Below are 21992 nucleotides of genomic sequence, written 5' to 3' on the forward strand. Positions count from 1 at the left end.
CTACTAATGTTGAAATGCAAAACCAAACTTAACACAACTAACTTGACACCTGACAAAATGGCCGCTAGTTAAAACAGTGTTGTTAACTTCAAGTTCTATACCTATAAAAAAAAAACCTATATAATTATAATGTTTTGTCGGAACTAATTTTTAGAACAATTAACAAAACAATTGCATTAATAAGCACTGCATCAAAAAAAGCAGCCAAGGATGCAGGGCCCCTAAATTTTCATATACCTGATAAAAGCCTAGTTCTAGATAGTAAAAAAATTAAGATATCAAAGCAATGAGTAAAAGAGGGCTGTAAATAGAAACAACATGAAAGGTAAGGAAGAGGGCATACACTATACATTTTCTTACCTTTTCCTTAAGTTCAGTATTAATCTCTATTTAATTGCAGAGAGGCTAAACAAAAACAGCTTTATATTGTAACGATGTAAGTATTACCCAAGGGAGATAAAAGAAGGTTATTACAGTATCCGTACTGAGAGGAAAGCCATTTAATATCTGGTTATTACAGTGTCTGCCAGGAGGAAAATATTTAGTATACTTTGTAAATAATTCAGAGGAAGGAGAAGGTCAAACACCTGCTGAACATATTGCAGAACAACTGTATGATTAATTATTTAGTTGCAATTAGTGGAGATTCAAGCAACCTTAAGTCAGGATTTGTTTGTTGATTTCAATGGTAATTATACCTTTTATATACTTTTATTTTTTATTGAAAATCAAAAGTTATTATAGGTTGGAATAGTAGAGTTATTCAATTTTTAGAGAAGAAACTAAGATTATAACTAATCTTGATTATTTGTATTTCCTAGCAATAAAACTCCACTTAGCCATTTAATGTTACCTTTAGATGGAATAACTTTATCTAAAATAGACTGTCAAGACACAGGAAAACTTATTAACTAAGCAACTAATCTTCCTATTGCGACATACATCCTTAAACTTGATTACGCTGCAGAGCTTGTTTATCTTGAAAATGAAAGATTATCAGATGTTTCCCCTGAAAAACTAAAGGAGATTCAAACTTGCTGAAACAATCATTTAACATCATTAATTCTTGCAAGTAGACTACTTCAAATCTAGTACTCTGAGCATGATTTAAAAAACAAAGATCTAAAAAAAGTTGAAGTGAGCAGATTCATCACGGGTGTTTGGATAAATTGTATGTATTATGGTAATAAACTGTCATTTTTAAAATGACAGTTTATTACCATAATATCATACGGTCTGATATTATGGTAATAAACTGTCATTTTAAAAATGAATGCAATAGCTTACTTAAATACTATAATTTACTTCATTTATTGTAATAAAACTGCAATGCTGAAAAAGTGATTAACTCTAGACTTAACTTAGCTGGATTTAGGGTCCACATCATATCTATAAACAACTTACGTAGTTAAAAAATAGAACATGTTAGCAAGAGATATAGCATTGATTTATGCCTGCTCCTCTGTAGGCCAACAGTGAATGTACTCTTTAGGTTAGGATCTGTAATTCAGATAAAGGAGAAAAAAGATTTGCAGCACAAAAGATATGTGATGTTAGAAAAAATAAGAACGTTGGAGACAAAATATAAGGAAATAGAAGAAAAGATCAGTGGATCAGTTTTTACTTATTTTGTTACTCTTATGTAACTTATGGTATATATATATATATCTATATATATATATATATATATCTATATCTATATATATATATATATATATATATATATATATATATATATATATATATATATATATATATATATATATATATATATATATAACAAATACCGGTTTTATGTGCTCAATACAAAGTAGAGCAAACGGAATTCATTAATTTAATAACACCTGGTAGTTAAAGAAACATGACTCCGAGTTTCATGCCTATGGCGATCATCAGATGTTACAAATAATCATAACGAAGAAAAACTTTTATCACAAAAATACAATTCTGTATCCGGTTTAAAGACGTTAAAGTTGTTTATAAAAAACTTGTTTTTATGGCGACTTTTCATACCAGCTTATTTTTTTGTTAAGTATTTTCAATTTTAATGTAATTACCCCCTTTTTTAATTTCTCACATAAACTTGAAAAGTTCTGTTTAATTTGGTTTGCTTTCTTATTGGAATGATTTTTTTCCTTTGCTCCAACGGTGCCTAAAATTATTCGCTGTTAGTCTAATATAATTGAATCCACTATCATGCTGTGAAGTTTTTACGTTACAGCAATATGCTATGCTTTTAAAGGCATTTTCCTTCCAAAGAGCATTTCGAATTTTGTCGGTAGTTGCAATGTTGGATGGTTGAGGTGCTGAAGATTTTATAAAATTTATGAGATTTTAGGAAAATATTTTTTTAACTAACCTTAAAAAAATTCTTGCAACATTTGTTCTTACATTAAGCGCAAAAGGTGGGTTAAACTATAAAATTTTACGTGATCTTGATTTTGATTTTGTTGCGGTATGACTTGGTTTATTAAAAATTGTTTCTTGATAACCATTAAACGCCAAACCATTATCAAAAAAAGGTGCAGCTTTGGAAAAAACATCTTTGTTGGATGAAATATTGCTAATTCATTTGGATAACATCGTTGGTATGGGTTTGATAATATGCTGGATGTTTAGAATTAACGATAATGCACAGTAGGTGGTCAAGTGGTTTTCTGTAAAGTCGAAAGGAACGATCCGATAAATTAAACGTAGTACCTAAAAAATTTACAACCTTTAAGTTTGATTTTACTGTTAATTCTAGATTGAATCAACTTAGAAAAAACTTGGCAAGATTTTTCTTTTTTATTCTGATTCTGGTCTACTGACCTTATGAAAACAGAACAAACCATTGCCTCTACCCAGCGGGTACACGACGTTGGAATAACGTTGAAATAACGTTGATTGATATTGATCAACGTTATTTCAACGTTAATCCAGCGTCGTGTGCCCGCTGGGTATACATACCATCAAAGGTTGAGTCACCAAGTTTTTTACCCTCATGTTGTTGTGATTAGGGTTAGGACTAATGTAATTGTAATGAAAACAATAACAGTAACAATAATTATTGTATTAACTTAATTTAGAAACAATAACAATACTTGTGATTTGCAACTATTGCAATTCTGTAATACAATAACAACAAATATTGTATTGCAATTCATCTTTATAAAACAATAACAATGTCTGAAAAAAAAAATGTATTGGAATGACCCACTACAATAACAATAAATATTAAATTGCAATTCGTCATTGTAATACAATAACAATATATTGTTATTGTATTAAAAAAATTATTTAAGTGCCAAAATTTAATGTTTTAATAGTCCAGTTGGCGACTATATACCCTTGTACCCTTGAAATAGGGTACAACTAATGTTTAATGATTGATTCTATTTTACTGAAACATAATTGGAGGGAAAGGGGTGCCAGAATGGTAAATTGGGCAACTTTAAATATTGAAAATCAAAGTTAACGGGATCAAAAAAAAGGAAACCACTATTTTTCTCTAAATGAAAGGGATTCGGCAGACAGCGATTCAACTATGGCTCATGTTTGTAGCATACAATTCTTAAAAATTCCACATACGACTACGATTACTGTTCATAGTAGAGATAATAACAGTAAAACCTTTATCCTCTTTAATCAAAACATTAACAACCCTTTTGTTCTGCGCACTTTTAACATTTCGAGCGGTCATAAAGTTTATGTAGCATGTAGAGTAGCGCTTGCTATCTTTGAATATTTTATTCTGCAAACAAAATAAATATATTAAAAACTACACTCTTCTTATTTGGTACGGATTAATTATTAAAAGAACATTTACGAACGTATGCCTTATGTAATAGTACCAATAAAATACCACAATGAGCGGAAACTAAATACCTTATTGCTACAAAATTATCCTGAATTAGCAATTTAAAATTCAGGGAATTTCAAATAAAACTATTTATAAGTAAAGTCTAGTATTGTAAAAAGAATATACCAAAACTTCTATAGAATTTCATTAATTATATTAGTTGTAATTTATATAATATATTATCAAATAAAATCTTCTTAAATACCTTGTGGTTCATTCTCGGGTACAACCGATTTTACCCGATTCAAAAAATATTTTATTTTGAATTGCTATCTACTTAGTATTTACGCAATAAACGTAATAAATAATTCTTCCGCGAAAAATTATTTATTAAATAATAAAAAACCATGACTATAGATGACTAGAGTTAGTATATCATGAGTTAGTGTAGAGGGAGTATAGTATGACTATAGAAAGTTTTGCCCTTGATGACGCAATCGACACCTTGTCTGTTGAAGACAAGCCATAAATTCATGAAGTCATTCCCAAAGTGATCAACTCGCACAAAATTTTCTCTGTTTTGTCCAAGCTTGAAGAAAAGTTTACGAATCATGGCTGCGATGAGAAAGTTTTTGCTGAAGCCAACTTTTTAGATCCACGTTACCGTGGTATGGCTCTACGTCGATTCTCCCCGGCATTGTTCGAAAAGGTCAAACAAGAAATTATCAATGAACATTCTTCCTACGAAGAATGGACCTCTGCAACACGCCCAGAGGTTTTTGAGGAGTTTTCTAGTGAAAACGATCCCTTTTATGAAGCCTGCATAGGTGAAGAAAAAGCAACAGACCAAATGGTTGGAGCTTAAGAGAAACCTCTTATTCTAATGTGTGGAAGCTTTTTCAAAAGTCAAAGTGCCAAAAGATACTGATGTTCTTTGCTGGTGGAAACAAAATGAACTTCGATTTCCACTTTTGAATACAGCTGCTCGTGCTGTGCTCTTCGTCCTAGCATCTTCTGCAGCATCAGAACGAGTTTTCTCAGACGAAGGAAATATTGTAACTCCACTACGAAGTCGTTTGGACCCAACTAATGCGGCTCGTCTGGTGCATATACGTCTCAGTGGGATTTACAATTTGAATCAGGTAAATGCAGTTTGTTATAGGGTTTGTAGGTTGCTGTAAAAAATTTATCTTTTTAATTCTTTTTATTTGATTTTTAATTTTATTTTAATTTGAAAAATTTAAATTTAAAAAATTTAGTTAAAACTTTATGAAAAAATTATAAAACTGTCAAAAGGTTTTTTTAAAAAGTGAGATTTTATTTTTCATGCAAATTTTTAATTAAACTGACTAAAACGGTAAAGAAATATCCTATCATATTTTGATACAAAGTATCAAGAGTAAAAATGCTGAAACAATGTTATTCAGGTCAAATCGAAGGTCCATCTAAGTCTGATCAGCATCAAAGAGCAGCCAGCTCTGGAGATTTAGACTCTTCAATGAACAGTTCCATATCTGCTGCTTCCTCGAGCAGAACCTCAACTCCAGTTTAGAGTAATGCATTTCATAGCCAATTTGAAAAAATTGATTCAGAAGATGTTGAAGATCAACTTAATCAGGTCTCCAGTAGTTCAGGTCAGAGTTTTAATGATAATGATGATTACACATCACCCTGAATTCAAACAAAGGCAACTTTAAAGTGAAGGTATATATTCGTTGGAAATATTTAAACATCTAATAGTCTTATTCTTATACCAAAATCTCATAAACACAACTCATTCCAGTATAACTTTTAGCAATTAAAATCTTTGAAAGAAAAAGTATAAGATATTTGGAAAAATAATGAATAAGAAGATATTGTTAAAAATAGTATGATTAACATTTTGTTTTATTTTCAGGTCTTAAACGCATCAAGAAAAATCTCTTTTTGGCTCTTCGTTTCGTCATCATTAATTTTTTTAAGTTAATTCTTCAACTTTTTAAGACATTAACATTTTTATTTAAGAAGAATTATTATGTTTAACTGTTTGTGTTACTAAAGTTAATTTTCATATATACCTCAAGTTCCTTTGCAGCATTAAAATCAGGAGGAAAAAATATAAGGGCTGAATAAAATAATTTATGAATGTTATTTTTCATAATAGTAAGGCTATCATCAGACAGGCAATATTTTGCGGCCATTTTGAGCTTAGAAATACATAACAAGATAGGTGATGCGAAATCTCAATATGTAAAAAAAAAATAAAATTTACAATATATTGCAAATCCGTAAATAAAAATAGCAAAAATAATAGTAAGTTCATCAGAGACGAATATAAATACGTTAAAATACGTTAGCTTTTCTAGTTTAATGTAAAGTAATACACTAGTATTGTAATTGTTTTCATCAAAAGTTATTGTAATTGTTTTCATCAAAAGTTATTGTAATTGTTTTCATCAAAAGTTATTGTAATGGTTTTCATCAAAAGTCATTGTAATTGTTTTCATCAAAACAATACATTAGTTATTGCAATTTTATTTCATTAAAATAATACAATACAATAGTTCTCAAATTTTATTGTATTGTTAAAAAAAAAAAATACAATACTTATTTGTTTTTCATCACAGCAATACAATACCAAATTAAAATGTTTTAATTGTTTCTGTAATATTAAAATACAATATTATTGTATTGTAATGTGTGATTGTATTTAATTTTTACAATTACAATTACAATAGTTCTAACCCTAGTTGTGATCAGTAAAAAGCAAAATTTTTGACAATGATTTATAATGCTAAGAGTTTTGACTGATACTTAAAATACTATTACTGTGTACAATAAAAAGATTTTATGTGGAACTAACATCTCAACCAACAATGCAACTGCCGAAAAACTTTGCAATGCCCTTTAGAAATAAATGCCTCCAAAAAACTACAGTATGCTGCTGATTGCCGATTCAATTACATTGGATTTACAGAAAATACTATCACAGACCTTGATTTTGATTTCTTTGTGTATCGGAATAAGTTTTTGTGTTTGTACAAACACAAAAACTTATTCAGATACACTAAGAAAGCAAAATCAAGAGAGATTTCCAAGTTTATGTGGGAAATTAAAGAAAAAGGGATGTACAAATCCTAACATGGAAAATTATTGATAAAGCGGAATCGTTTAAACTCGGAGGAAAATTATGCAATACTTGCCTAACTTAAAAGTATCACATAATAATATCAAAATTGAAATTTTTAAACAAAAGAAATGTGCAGGTATCAAAATGTCGTCATAAAAACAAATTTTCTATAAACAACTTTAACGTCTTAAAAGCAGACATTGCATAGTATTTTTGGAATTAATTTGTAGTATCTGATGATCGCCGTAAGTTTTCCAGTAATTTGCAGCTCAATTAAGTAAAATTTTTTCTCTATATTTATGTTTCGAAAACTCTTTTGAATATTTTAGGATATGGCCACGAGTACCATTTGATTTAAAGGAATGATTTTCTGTAAATTCAATTTTATCGTAACCATTGAAAATTTACACAGTCATTTTATTATGTCACCTCGTTGTCTTCTTTTAACAAGTAAGGGCATTCTAAGACAAGCAAGTTGATCTTCATATCATAATTTACTGATTTGAGGTATTAATTTAGTGGCACGACGCTGTACTTTTTTTAAAATGACAATATCTTCTTTTTGATAGGAGCCCATACGGGTACAGCAAACTCAAGAAGTGGTCGGATGAAAGAAAGATATAAAGATTTTAGCAGTTCTGCATCAAATTAAACAAAGGATTTCTCTATAATGCCGAGCATGCGATTTGCTTTGCTTGCACTCGATAATACCTGATTTTTTTATTTCAAGTTATCTGAAAAATCACTCCTAGGTCTCTTTCAGAACACGATGCATCGAGTTTACAACTAGGAAGGGCAAAAGCAGTAGCACGGTTTTTTAAGATATATGGATGTAATTTGTCAGCCCCATAAGCTTTGTTTTGATCAAGATTTTTAAGCCTTTCAAGAGCATCATCAAAATGAATATCTTCAGGAATTAATTTAAAGGTGGTATCATTTATTCTTGTTTTATAAAATGGAATGCAATTTTTACTTTCTTTTACAAAAATGTTTTGGAATTTTATATTCAGTAGATCAGCAATTTTTTTAGGACCTTGAGTTATTTCACCACTTGGTTGCCACAGAGCTTTTATAGAGTCTTTTACATATTGTTGAGAATTCATATATCTATATATCTATATATATTATATATATATATATATATATATATATATATAATATATATATATATATATATATATATATATATATATATATATATATATATATATATATATATATATATTTATATTTATATATATATATAAAGTTCTTTAATTTTTAATTAAAGAACTTGTATATTTTTAATTAAGTTATTTATTGTGTGTTTAGTTTTAATTATGAAGCACTAATTTTTAAATAAAAATTTAAGCAAAAAAAGTTAAAATTTTGGCTGTCTGTAAAAACAAGACCATCGATTTCTTATGTTATGACTGACCATTCGCCTTTGATTTCTTCTTTTCTACGCTGAAAACCTGTAACTAGGCAAAAAACTTAAAAAAATTGTTTTTAGTAAACAAAATAAGAATCAGCTCATCAAATGTGCTTTATTTACGGGGTGATAGGTAAGCATATTTATTTACAATTCTATTGACTTCATTCAACGTAACGATTTTAATATAAAACATATATATAATAAATCATTAGGCGTTGAAATAATAAACAAATTTTCTAAATACATTATCATAAATGCTCTAGACAACTGTTAAACTAAAATATTTAAAACTTGTGAATATATTCACAAGTTTTGAATATTTTAATTTACCAGCTCCTTGTAAATTAGTTACAACCAATAACTTGTTACCTATATTATTAAAAAATGATTAACTAGATATTTTTAAAAAAAATTTCCTTCATAATTTTAAGAGAAAAAAAATAGTTGTATTAAACTGGACTTAAGAGAATTTTAATACAGAACCAAAGCGACGTTTACTTAGCTATGACTTTGATATAATAGATTTCAAAAATCTAATATATCTAAGTCAATGAAAATAATTTAAAGTCCCTTTATAATTAAATTATAAAGCCATCATGCCAGCTTTTTTTACAAAAACTAATAAGTTTATTGACAAAGGTTGACACAATGTATCGCTGAATTTTATTCTAGTTTTAGTTTTTTTTGAGTTTCTAAATTTATTAAAAATAAATATTATTTGTTAAAGTGTTTTGATATATTTGGTATGCATTTGCAAATTTTTTTGTTACTTGTTATGTTTGAAACTTGAAAATAAATCTAAAATTAAAAGAAAATATACCAAAAATAATTTTTTATTGTTCACCAGAAAATCCATATGCAGGCTGAGTTTATATTTATGTCAATAATTCTAACTAATCTATTTTTTTTTTCTGGGAAAGTTTACCTTTTTTCTATATTTACATTAATACAAAACAACAACAAAAAAACTCAATTTGTTATAAAGGTGCTCCAAGAATACATTATGATATTATCACAGGCACCGCAATACTTTGAGTAAGCATTGCATAAGAAAGATAAATGCTTAACTGCTTATTTTCACCATGATTATTTTCATTTGCATCATCCTAATGAGTGTAATAATTTTTATTTGAATGCCCATTAACAAAATTTAAATAAAACTTTTTTGTCATAGATCATTTTGACTCAGGATGCGAAATAAATAAGAGCTGCTACAGCTTAAAAAACAAAAATTGAAAGTTGAAAACTAAAATGAAATTGTACAAAGCCTCTACTTAAATCTCAACTTAGTAGCTAAAAAACTTTAAGCAAATATACATTGCTATCAAAACCTCACAACTAGACTCAGTACTGATTCAAAATTCTTAAATACCTCATCTACAAATATCTGTCCAAACTGATTGGTTTTTGCATAAACTATGCATAAACAGCTTTATGATTGCAAATTAACTATGAAAATTTAATTTTTGTTTTGAACAACAAAATAGTAAGTCATTTTATTAATCAGTTGTTTAAAAAGAAAACATATAAGAAAAACTGAGACAAACATACACACAAAAACTTTTAAGAGATGATGTTTTTAAAATTCTTTAATAAATGTATAAATTGAATGAGTTATTCAACATCATATGAGTTTTTCAACATCAGAAAAGTTTTGTGGCAGCAATAAGGAAGAGTTCAAAGCATGCATACGTAGAGATAATGTAACTTATCAAGGTTGACTGATGGTTCGATTGGGTAGAAAAACATTTATTTGTCTAATGTCATTACAGACTTCAATTTGGACAAAAAATAATTTAGACAAAAAAGAACAATATATAGAAAATAATATTGAAATTCAAGATGCAAACAACAATGATTTGTTTTGCAGAACAGTTATACTATTCTATAAAAATATATGAAATTATTTTATTGTTTCAAAGAAAATATTTAAATCTTGAAATAAATATTGATGGAGATATTTAATTTAATTATTGCTAAAATTTTTCTTTATTTTTCTTGTAGAACTGCGTATGAAAAAACAGGCTTAATAACAAATAATCTACTTATAACTTACAAATTTTAAAATAATGACTCTATGGTATTTTTAAGATATATTAAATATAGCATATTTATTTATATACTCTTTATAGTTTATTTAAAATATATTTAGATTTAATGGTATATTTTAAATCAATAAAAATGCTATATTAATATCAAACAAAAAAAAAAAAAATTAGATTGCGATATGAATAACTCCTTTTGACCTATATTACTAATTAAAAATAGATTAATAGTTTCATTACTCACTATTTATAAGGAAATCTTTCTCAATTATTTCAACAGTATTTTTATGTCCAAATAATAACAACTCTTTCTTTAACTGTTCCCATTTTGAAATCCCATTACGCTCAATCCACATATCTATGACAGCAATTGCTTTTGCTTGCGCATTATGCTTATCAGCATCAATGTTGGAAACATCATGCCCAGATAAACCAAGATGACGTCCAAACAAGTCAAATTTAACTCCTATGAAATGACCAACTCTGCCAATAATTTGATGAGTCAGTAGAATTTGATAATCATTCTCTAATTTGCAAAAAATGTTTGTTAAATAAATATTAAAAATATTTATATTAATTATAGATAAAATTGAAAAAAAAATTACCATAAACAAATAAACTTTTATAAATGAAGACACAAGGGTAAAACCACAGATGTCCACTTTTTAAAACTTTCAAGTTTTATTTATTTTTATGATATTTTATTTCTAAGCTATATTAATTCAAAACTAACAACAAGAAAACTATATTTTAAGGTTCTATGGTAATTTTAAAATACTGGCATCTTTGAAACAACACTATTGTCTAATGTGTAATGGGAATAAAACAGAGTTGTCAAAGTTATTTATAACTACTCGCATGATTAACTTTTACCCTTAAGAAAAACATGTAAGATGAAGTAAAACAACATTAACTTCACTAAAAAACTTAAAAAAAAAAAAAACTATATCTATTTTCTTTCGTATACATACATATATATATATATATATATATATATATATATATATATATATATATATATATATATATATATATATATATATATATATATATATCAACAAAATCATATAAATTGATGTGATTATTTCAAAGGTCATAAAATATAGGTAAAAGGCTGTAATTTATTAAAAATGGGATTTTTCATACATAGCAACGGACATATATATAAATATATATATATATATATATATATATATATATATATATATATATTTATATATTCATATATAAACATACTAATATATATATATATATATATATATATATATATATATATATATATATATATATGTATATATATATACATTTATATATATATTAATATATTTATATATGAATATATATACACACATATATATATATATATTTATATATATATAATATATATATATATATATATATTTATATATATATATTAATATATTTACATATGAATATATGTATATATATATATTTATATATATATCCGTTGCTATGTTTTGGGGAAAAAAATGTTTTTAATAAATTGCGGTGTTTACCTATATTTTTATGACCTTTGAAATAATCACATCATTTTATATGATTTTGTCCGTATTTATGATAAAGAGAAGTTCTGTGATTTTAAATTATAGAAATATACGTATACTTTAGTATAACCTCTACTTTACAGAGTGTCATATTTCTTTCTCATGAGCAGAAAAATTCCAACTTGTATTATATACACATGTATAAAATTTAAGTAGGAGATTTTAATATATTTACATTTGTTTCACTGGAATTAAAGCGCTACATGTTTTTAAATAAGTGCATTCACAAAATATTCACTTTAATTTAGATTAAGGATGCTGTTATAATTATATACAAATATTTATTAAAATTAGGCACTTCCGAAAAATAGTAACCTATTTTTTATTGGATTTATATGGTGTAAATACTATTTCTTACACATTGAATTTTTTAAAGTTTATATTATTTAGTGTTATGTTTTTATAGTTTATAAAAGAAACACTAAACAATATGAACTTTAAAAATTTCAATTCATAAGATTATTTAAAAATTTCAATTCATAAGAAAAAGATCTTATAGCAATGTAAATTAATAAAACATAATTTACTAATAAGTCAAGTTTTATTTACAATTTTATTCAGGCATTATATTGAGTTTGCAATTGACAGTGTATTTATTTGAGACAATTAGTTTGCTTTTTATAATATTTATATATATATATACATTTATATACACACACACACACACACAAACACAAACACACACACACACACACACACACACATATATATATATATATATATGTATATTACATTTTAAAATTGTTTAAATATATATAAATATATAAATACAGAATATATATATATATATATATATATATATATATATATATATTATATATATATATATATTATATATATATATATATATATATATATATATATATTATACATATATATATATATAATATATATATATATATATATATATATATATATATATATATATATATATATATATATATATATATATATATATATATATATATATATATATATATATAAATATATATATTTATATATAAACATATATATTTATATATAAATATATATATATATATATATTTATATATAAACATATATATTTATATATAAATATATATATATATATATATTTATATATATATATATATATATATATATATATATATATATACATATATATATATATATATATATATATATATATATATATATACATATATAAAGATATTTATTTATTTGTATAAAATGTATATAAACCGCTTTTGATGGAACTCTGAGTTTCATGCCTTTTGGCAATCATCAGCCATTTTGTATTTCATTACTTAGAAACCATTAAAAAACTACAAATTAAATTTTTTGATAGAACAAGTTCTGATGTTACTACAGCAAAACAAAACAAAGAGACGTCAACGATATAAGTCCCTGGTGTTGAATAATGATAGTAAAAATTTTTCTGCATGCCAGCACTTTGTATTATTTCATATCTTTTAAAATAAGTTTTATTCTTTACATGATAATATAAGAAATCACTCACTGAGACAAAGATTACAAACTCTTGATGCTTGATTGTAGGGCTTACATCGTGCTATTATTTTCCATTTAATCACAGGTTTTATATATTCTAATTTTAGCTTCGATATTTCTTTGGAAAGCTTAGTGTCATTTTTATATTTGGGTACGTTAAAAGATTTAAGATGGTTGGCATATCTTAGTTTAAATGTGGTTTCATTTATACCAAAATAAATTTTATCACCACCAGAACTTAGGGAAAAAGTACTTTAAATTGGGTGAAAATCAGGGAATACTCAGGGAAAATGAATTTCTAAAACTCGGTTTCAGTTATGTCTTTAGTCTTTTAGAACATTTTAAGCAAGTATCGTTTTATTTTTTATCTACATGTATATTTTCTCTTAGAAAAAATAGAAAGAAAAAGACAAAGTAATAAAAATACTGCTGGAAGTTGTCAAAATAATGTTTTGTTATGCTTCATTTTAAGGTATTTGAATATGTATTTAATCAAAATTTTTAATTTTGTTCTTAAATAGTTTCATTTTTTTCATCACTTTAGATAAATATACTCTGTCATTTTTACTAAACATGTTGTGCATTATAGTCTGCATTCTTTGTTACATTGATAGTAATATTAATTGATACTTATAAATTTTGTTTTATATATTAAATGAATTAAAGTCCGTTTCATAATCAATTTGTCTTGTTTTTTAATCAGTAAACTTTATATACATATATACCTATACAAAGTAATTGCATTTGATATATATATATATATATATATATATATATATATATATAGATATATATATATATATATATATATATATATTTACATATATATTGATATATTGCTTTAAATAAGGTATTTTTATTTTTTTTATTTTTGCTCTTTTTAAATAGTTTTGTATAATACAATTGCAGGTGTTAGTTGATATTTACTGAAACATTATTATTTCTCTCCTTAGATACATTTTTAAAATTTTAGACAATATTTGATTTTTTTATTTGACTTCTTTTCTTTTATTCTTTTTTTAAATAACAGCAATTTATTTAAGTTGTTTATTTTATTCTTATGTTCACTTAAAATCATAGTAAATACTTTTTATAGAAAAGATCTTAATTCTTAGATTTCTTTTGCGTTTATTTGTTACCACAGTAGTAATACTACTGTAAATGTGTTTATTTTTAATAGTGAAATTGAAATGGATGATAATAGGCTTAAATAAGTTATTAGAAGGATACTATCAAATTAAAAACAATTGATACTTTTGCAAAATAATAAGTCACACTGATACTGATTTGGGTAAGTTTACTATACAGTTTTAATTTTAGTTGGAATTTCATTAATGTATTTAACATAAAAAAATTAGACTGTTAAACATCTTTTTTTTTTTTTTTTTTTAAAAAACATCTTTAGATCATTTCAAAATCTTAAATATTTTAATAAAATTGGTTTCATTTTTATTTATTACTTTTTGACCTGTTTGTAAATTTTATTTGGTTTTGGAAATCTTTTTGACCAGTTATTAAATTAATGAATTAAATTTTAAAGGTTTATGTTACTTCTAAAGTAATTGCATTTATATTTTTAGCTTTACATTTGCATTGATTTATAGCTTTTTTAAATAGTTTCATTAAATTGTTTTATAGATAAGAAACAAAATAAAATTTAAATTTTTTTTTCTTTTTTACTGGCAGTAAGCAACCTGTAATATGGCTTAGTAATAAAAAAATAAAATTTTAGTTTTATTTAAAAAAGTTTATTTTTCAAAAGTACAATTACTTCTCTTAATTGCTAAGCTGTAACTTTTGTTATTTTTGTTATCATTAAATTTAAAATGGTATACATTTTTATAAAATTTAAAATTGTCTTTAATTATTTAATTTAGTTTTCTTTTTAAATTTTTTTTTTTAAATAACAGAAATTTATAAAAGTTACTTGATTTTTTCTTTTTGTTTACCTAAGAGTAATAGTAAGTTACTTAATAGAAAAGATTGCAATTTCTAAGTTTCTTTTACATTTATTGGTGACCTCAGTAGTATTACTGCTGGTATTATGTTTCATAATAGTGAAACTGAAATGGATGATGTTGGGCTTGAAGAAGTCATTAGTGTAAATGCTACTAGGCAACTTAAAAATAATTGTCGTCGAAATGAGAGAAATAGAGCTAGACGAGATGAAATTAATTGTCGTCAAAATGAGAGAACAAGAGCTGATGAAAGTTTTTATCTTGCCATAATGGAAAGGTAATTTTACCTCCTCTTTCAACATTTTTGCAAGCTTTACAAGATTTATTTACAGAATTATATAGATCATAATTCTCATATGAATTTTCTAAAATATATTAAAAATTATAATGCCTGTCTTTCTTTTGCTTCATTTACAGCTAATGTGGTTCAACCTTTGAATCGTGGGCCACCATGTTTTAGAGTTTGTGCTCAAGTTTTTCATCGTATAGGTAATCTTCGGACAGATCAAGATATTCCTCCAACATATTGTCAAATGTATATCTATGACCAATTTGCAGCAGTAAACTTTAGAATGCAACAACATGGCAATGATCTATGCTTATGTGATTTAATGTTTCATTTGCAAACTATAATAAGTGAAGAAAACCCATTCCTAGAGCTTTAAAAGAAAACTTTGAAGATGCAATGGCTATAATTACAAAAAAACAGTAAACCATATCTTTTTATTACTTTTACTTGCAATCCAAAATCACGCGGGATAACTGAAAACTTATATCCAGATCAGACTACAAATGATAGACCTGACTTAATTACTCGAGTATTCAAACTCAAATTAAATAATCTCTTAAATGATATTTTTAAACATGGTGTATAAGGGAAAGTTGTAACCAATATTCAGGTTATCGATTTCAAAAGCGTGGTTTGCCAAATGTTCATATTTTACTTCATTTTGCAAATGATGATAAGCTTGAGATAACACAGGATGTCAATAATTTAATATGTGCTGAAATTCCAGACCGGATTGTATATCCTCAACATTATGACATTGTTAAAACTTGCATGATCCATGTGGCATACTGAATCCATATTTTCCCTGCATAAAAGATGAGGTGTGCAGCAAAAGATATCCTAAAGAATTTAATGCCAACACAGTAGCAGTTCATAATGGTTATCCACACTATAGACGTAATAATGGTTTGGTTATCAATATTAAAGGTAACAATGTAGGTAACTGCTGGGTGGTACCTTATAATCCATGGTTATTAAATATATATCAAGCTCTTACTAATGTTGAAGCTTGCATGTCTGTTAAGGCTGTTAATTATAAAGTTGCTTTCAATTAGTTTGACCTTTTGTGAACCTGACAATCCTTTTACATCTCTGGAAAACATGCAAAGCTTTTATGATGAAAGATTTCATTCATGCTCAGTCCCACTTCTAATAGCTGAACAAGCTACTCATCATCAAATTGAGAAGATTATTAATCAAAGTGCTACGACGCTGGCTGATTGCAATTTGCCTGTTATTGATGAGTTTATTGGTTAAAATCTAGAAAATTTTGATAAAAATGCTGAACAATCTATTGACCAAGCCAATTGAATGAGACTGTTGCTTAATGTCAAGCAATTAAATGTATGTAATGCTATCCTTGCTGCATTGAATGAGCAACCAATTGTAGAAAATCAACATTCTAGATCACTCTAAACATGGACATTTTTTAAGACAAGTTAGTTTGTTTTTGCTTGACGAAACATCCATGATACCTAAACATGCCTTAAATGCAATTGATAGGTTGTTAAAAGATGTTTGCAACAATAACTTTCTATCTAGAGGAAAAGTCATTCTTTTTGGTGGTGACTTTAGGCAAATAGTGGCTGTTGTGGAAAAAGGACAACCAGCTGAAATTGTAGAATTGTGTATAAAATGTTCTTCACAGTGGCAATGGGTGCAGAAATTTACATTAACTGAGAATATGAGAGTGATAGAGAATTTTCCAAATGGCTATTAAAACTTTGTAGTGGAACAATACATGTCAAAAAAGAGGATCCTTTTTTGAATGTCTACCGGGTGAAGTCAAAATTTATTTAAGTGCTGATCAAATTGAGACCTCAATGAAAGAAATAACTTTCCTGTTAAGTTTTTGAACAGCTTAACTCCTTCAGGTATGCCTCCTCATGGTTTAAAATTAAAATCTGTTGTGTAACTATGATACTTAGAAATTTAGATCTCAAAGCTGGGTTATGCAATGGTACTCGAATGAAAGTTTGAGCTCTTCAAAATAATTATATTGATGCAGAGGTTTTGACAGGCGTTTCTGGTGGTAAACAGGTAATTGTTCATCGAATTCAGTTGGCTCCATCAGATTCTAATTTTTGATTTCAAATTCTAACCTTTTGTTTTGAAACATCATCAGTTTCCTGTCAGATTGGCATATTTAATGACAATTAATAAAAGTCAAGGTCAAACATTTGACAGAGTTGGTTTATATTTAATAAAAACCGTGTTTTTATATATCTGTGTTTTTATATAAACCCTGTTTTAAATATACACCATATTTAAAAAAACGGTGTTTTTCTCATGGGCAACTTTAAATTTTGTTACCTGTTCAAGAACTAGAGCATTTGATAGCTTGTTTTTCAAAATTGATAAACATCCCATTTAAGGAATGGTGGGTGAAAAATGTTTCACAAATAATGTTATATTTTCTAATGTTCTTAAATTATAGTCTTGGTTTTTCACATTTCTAAATGTTCATATCTTGGAAGCGCAAGCTGCATGACGTATGTAATGACTTTTAGTTAATAATTATACTTTTAATTATCAATTGAACTTTTTATTTATCATTTGTACTTTTTTTTGTTTAAACATTTGTTCCAAACTTCCATATAAAATTTCAAGTGTTACATTAACAAAATTAATAAAACAAATATAAATTTTGCATAAATTAAGCATATATTTTGAATGATTTAATAAATGATTTATAAAAATATTTTATTTGCAACAATATAGTAATTTATAAAAATATATTAATTTATAAATGATTATTGTTTTAATAGTAAACATTAAATTTTTTTATGAAAAAATGTAGAAAATGAAACCAGTTTTTCTTTTTTTGCCTACAGTTTGAACTACTTTTAAATAGTTATTAGTGATATGATTCATAGCTAAATGTGTAGAGCTAGGCCGTTAAACTAGCCAAGCAAGTGCTGTGTCTTGCAGTGTGTGTAGAGTTATGCCTTTAAACTAGCCAAGCAAGTGTTGTGACTTGCCGAGTGTGTAGAGCTTGGCCGTTAAACTAGCCAAGCAAGTAACTTGAAGTGTGTGTAGAGCTAGACTTATGCTAGCCAGCTATTCTTTATAACTAAAAATCTATTTAAAAAGAAAAAAAAGTAAAGTAGCAATAAGCGAGATTGCTAACTTTGCCAGCCAAGAGTTTTAGTTAGCAGAGTTATCAGACAGCATTTAGTGCTAAAAGGTATTAGGGACCAACCATAACTTACGTAATGCAAATTTATACAATAAAACAAAAAAGTTCTAAAGTTTTCTCTCGCAGAGTTTTAATATTTAGATAAATTAGCGCATTAAGTTTAATGAAAATCACCGCATAAAAGTGCTAAACATCTCCTACTTCAGTTTTTAAATATATTTTGTGTTGCGTAATTTACGGACAATCCTTTACTGTTATATTTAATGTCTGTTGACTAGCCTGTTATAGCTACATATATAAAACACATGTCTGATAATATTAAGTGTTATTTCATCCTCCAAATATCTTAGGCTATTTGCTATTGCTTTGCATAATTGTTGTGATGTTATTGTTGTAATGTTTTGTGTTGATAGACAGCTTGGCTTACCTTCTCGTGGTGCCTATTGTTAAAATGATTACAGGTAGTTTCTCTAACTGCTTTTAATCATTTACTAAAAGCCAATATAGCATTTGATATTAAAAAAGTACAATTGTTTACACCTCATTCATTTTTTTTTATCCTTAGTGTTATTACTATTTTTGCTCTTTGAATGAGATTACTTAAACAAGTTGACTTTTTATTAAAGATAAGATATTGGTTTCGAAAATAAACACCATAGCCAAAGTAAGTTGTTTTTAAAAATCTTTCTAATATGTTCGTGTTTAATATTTTTTTTTTTTACTTAATACAAATTTTTCTATAACTTCCTACTAATATGGAATCTCATTGTTTTTGTAATATATGTTCCATCGTTATCCCTATCTATAATAAATATTTTTAATTATTTTAATATGGCTTTCTTTACAATAGGCTATGCTTGGTTCGGTGGTCATGTAGATGGTGGCGATTTTAACTGATTTGGAAAAGTGTCTTCAACCTTAATTGCTTTTTAAGAAAAATATGTTTTATATAGATTTTTTAAAAATACTTTTGTTACATATTTAACTATTTATCATGTTAATAAATTTGTTTTTAAAAAAAAAAAGTGAACACAATTTAAAATATTTAATTTTTACAACTGTTATGATAAATGTATTCAACTTTAAGTGAATACATTTATTGATTTTGTTCAAATTCATATTTACGTAGAGAGTAACAATTACTTCAAAAATGTCGAGTAAAAGCAATTTCGTTTTTATTATTAACCTGACTTATATAAAAATTAATTAAGTTTTAAAACTAATAATTTTAATGCAAAGGTAAGACAAAACCATTTTCTTTTAAATTATTTTAATTTCTGCTGGATTAGATAAAAAAAAAAGATAGCTTGAGTAATAAGCTTTAATATTATAGGAGATGCATACAGGGATTAGCCTTTTCAGGAATTGCGGATATACTTTTCTATTTATAGTTTTTCCGGATATCCAAAACAATTTCTTTTCAAACAAGTTTACAAGTTATATATTAATAAGTTATATTAACATACAAGTTAAGGTATAATTTTTGTGAATATTTATTTAAGCTTCATTCATCATTCTTAGAAAAATAAAGAAAGGTTTAAAAAAAAATTTAGAAACTACTCAGCTGAAAGCAAAATTAAAAGGAAGGAAAGGTAAAATATATTCTGGGTATTTTACCTAATTAATTTTTCACAACTTTAAAATAAGACTTGGATGATCTATGCATATAGTGGTATTTTAACAAAACGATATAGTTGAGATTTGCGCATTTAATGTTCGAAGGTTGGGAAAAAAATGGTTAACTGTATCTTTAATGAAGCTAACAGGTTTGTTTAACTAAGAAACCAAGAAAAATAAAAGTAAGCAGAACTAAAAAAATATTATTTAATTTATATTTCATCAGAGAAAACAAATAAAAGTTAAAATGTTATTAGTAATTTATTTAATAACAACCCATATTACGGGTTGCTTACTGCTAGTTTATTTGATTAGTACAAAGGGAGGCTAATTCTGAGCTAAATTTTTCCCACTTCATCTAATTGTTATTAATATACATAAAGTTAAACTTTCTTTTTAAAAAGATTTGGACGATGAAAATATCCAAAATTTAAAACTCTTTTATTTAATTTATTTATTTCCTAAATATAAACAATATTTGTTAAAATTGATTAAAAATTATGAACTAATTCTTAATTAAAATTATTATTCAAAAGTAAAACCAAAAAGGACCACTCCCTCTTTCTATATATGCGTGTGTGTATATATATATATATATATATATTATATATATATATATATATATATATATAAATATATATAAAAAAAAATATATATATATTTTTTTATATATATTAAATATATATATATATATATATACATGTATCTATATATATATATATATATATATATATATATATATATATATATATATATATATATATATATATATATATATATATATATATATATATATATATATATATATATAAATTATTAATTTATAATAAACTGTAATGCATTTTAAAAGGCATGGTTGTTAAAAAAAAAAAAAAAAAATTAAAAAAGAGCACAAATTTATATGTAAATTTTTTTGATTAGTTTGGACTAACTGATAAATATAAAAATACTACACTCTCAATTATATTGATAAAATATAAAATTAATTTACTTATAAAATAAAATTATTACACAAAAATGTTGCATACAAATTTTGCTTCAAATTCGTTAAAAGTTTCATGAATTTTAAATTTATTTCATAGATTTTTATTCCATACTTTTGATCCTTTAATAGATATAAAAAATCCAGTTGCAGCAAAAAACTTTAGGGCTGAATATATGTGTTGTTTGAGTTTCTTGTTAGATGTCAATGCTTGATTATTATAAAGAACGAATTAAAAATACTAAGTGTTAATTTTGTAACAATTTTGAACATAAAAATTAAAAGATGATTATATTTAAATTAGTAGACATTTAATATATTCAGCTTTACAAATAGTTCTTTAAAGTTTGTAAAACAGCATACATTAGATGATATTCTAACTGCATGTTTTTGTTTATGAAAGAGCTTTTTAATTTTGTTTTGAGTTGTGCTACACTAAATTATGTTTTCCTAATTCAGATTAGAATTTTTTAAAAAAGTTGAAAATTTTTAAAAATTTAAAAATAAGGTTTGAAGATTTAAAAAAAACCTCGATTTATAAAAAAGGCTATTATTACTTGAAATTTTACTTTCATTATCATATCTGTCCAAGTTATGTTTTTGTC

General features: G+C 25.4%; 1 protein-coding gene across 4 annotated transcripts in view; it reads right to left on the bottom strand.

The window, feature by feature from the left end:
* Nucleotides 1-21992, bottom strand: part of LOC136075133 (uncharacterized) — a 44172-nt gene that overhangs the window by 5124 nt on the left and 17056 nt on the right. For all 4 annotated transcript variants that reach the window (XM_065787459.1, XM_065787458.1, XM_065787457.1 and 1 more), the window contains one exon: nucleotides 10594-10875. In XM_065787459.1, the coding sequence (XP_065643531.1) occupies nucleotides 10594-10875 (282 nt within the window). The remainder of the gene's footprint in view (nucleotides 1-10593; nucleotides 10876-21992) is intronic.

The sequence above is a fragment of the Hydra vulgaris genome, chromosome 01, assembly GCF_038396675.1.
Source record: "Hydra vulgaris chromosome 01, alternate assembly HydraT2T_AEP".
In the NCBI taxonomy this organism is placed as follows: Eukaryota; Metazoa; Cnidaria; class Hydrozoa; order Anthoathecata; family Hydridae; genus Hydra; species Hydra vulgaris.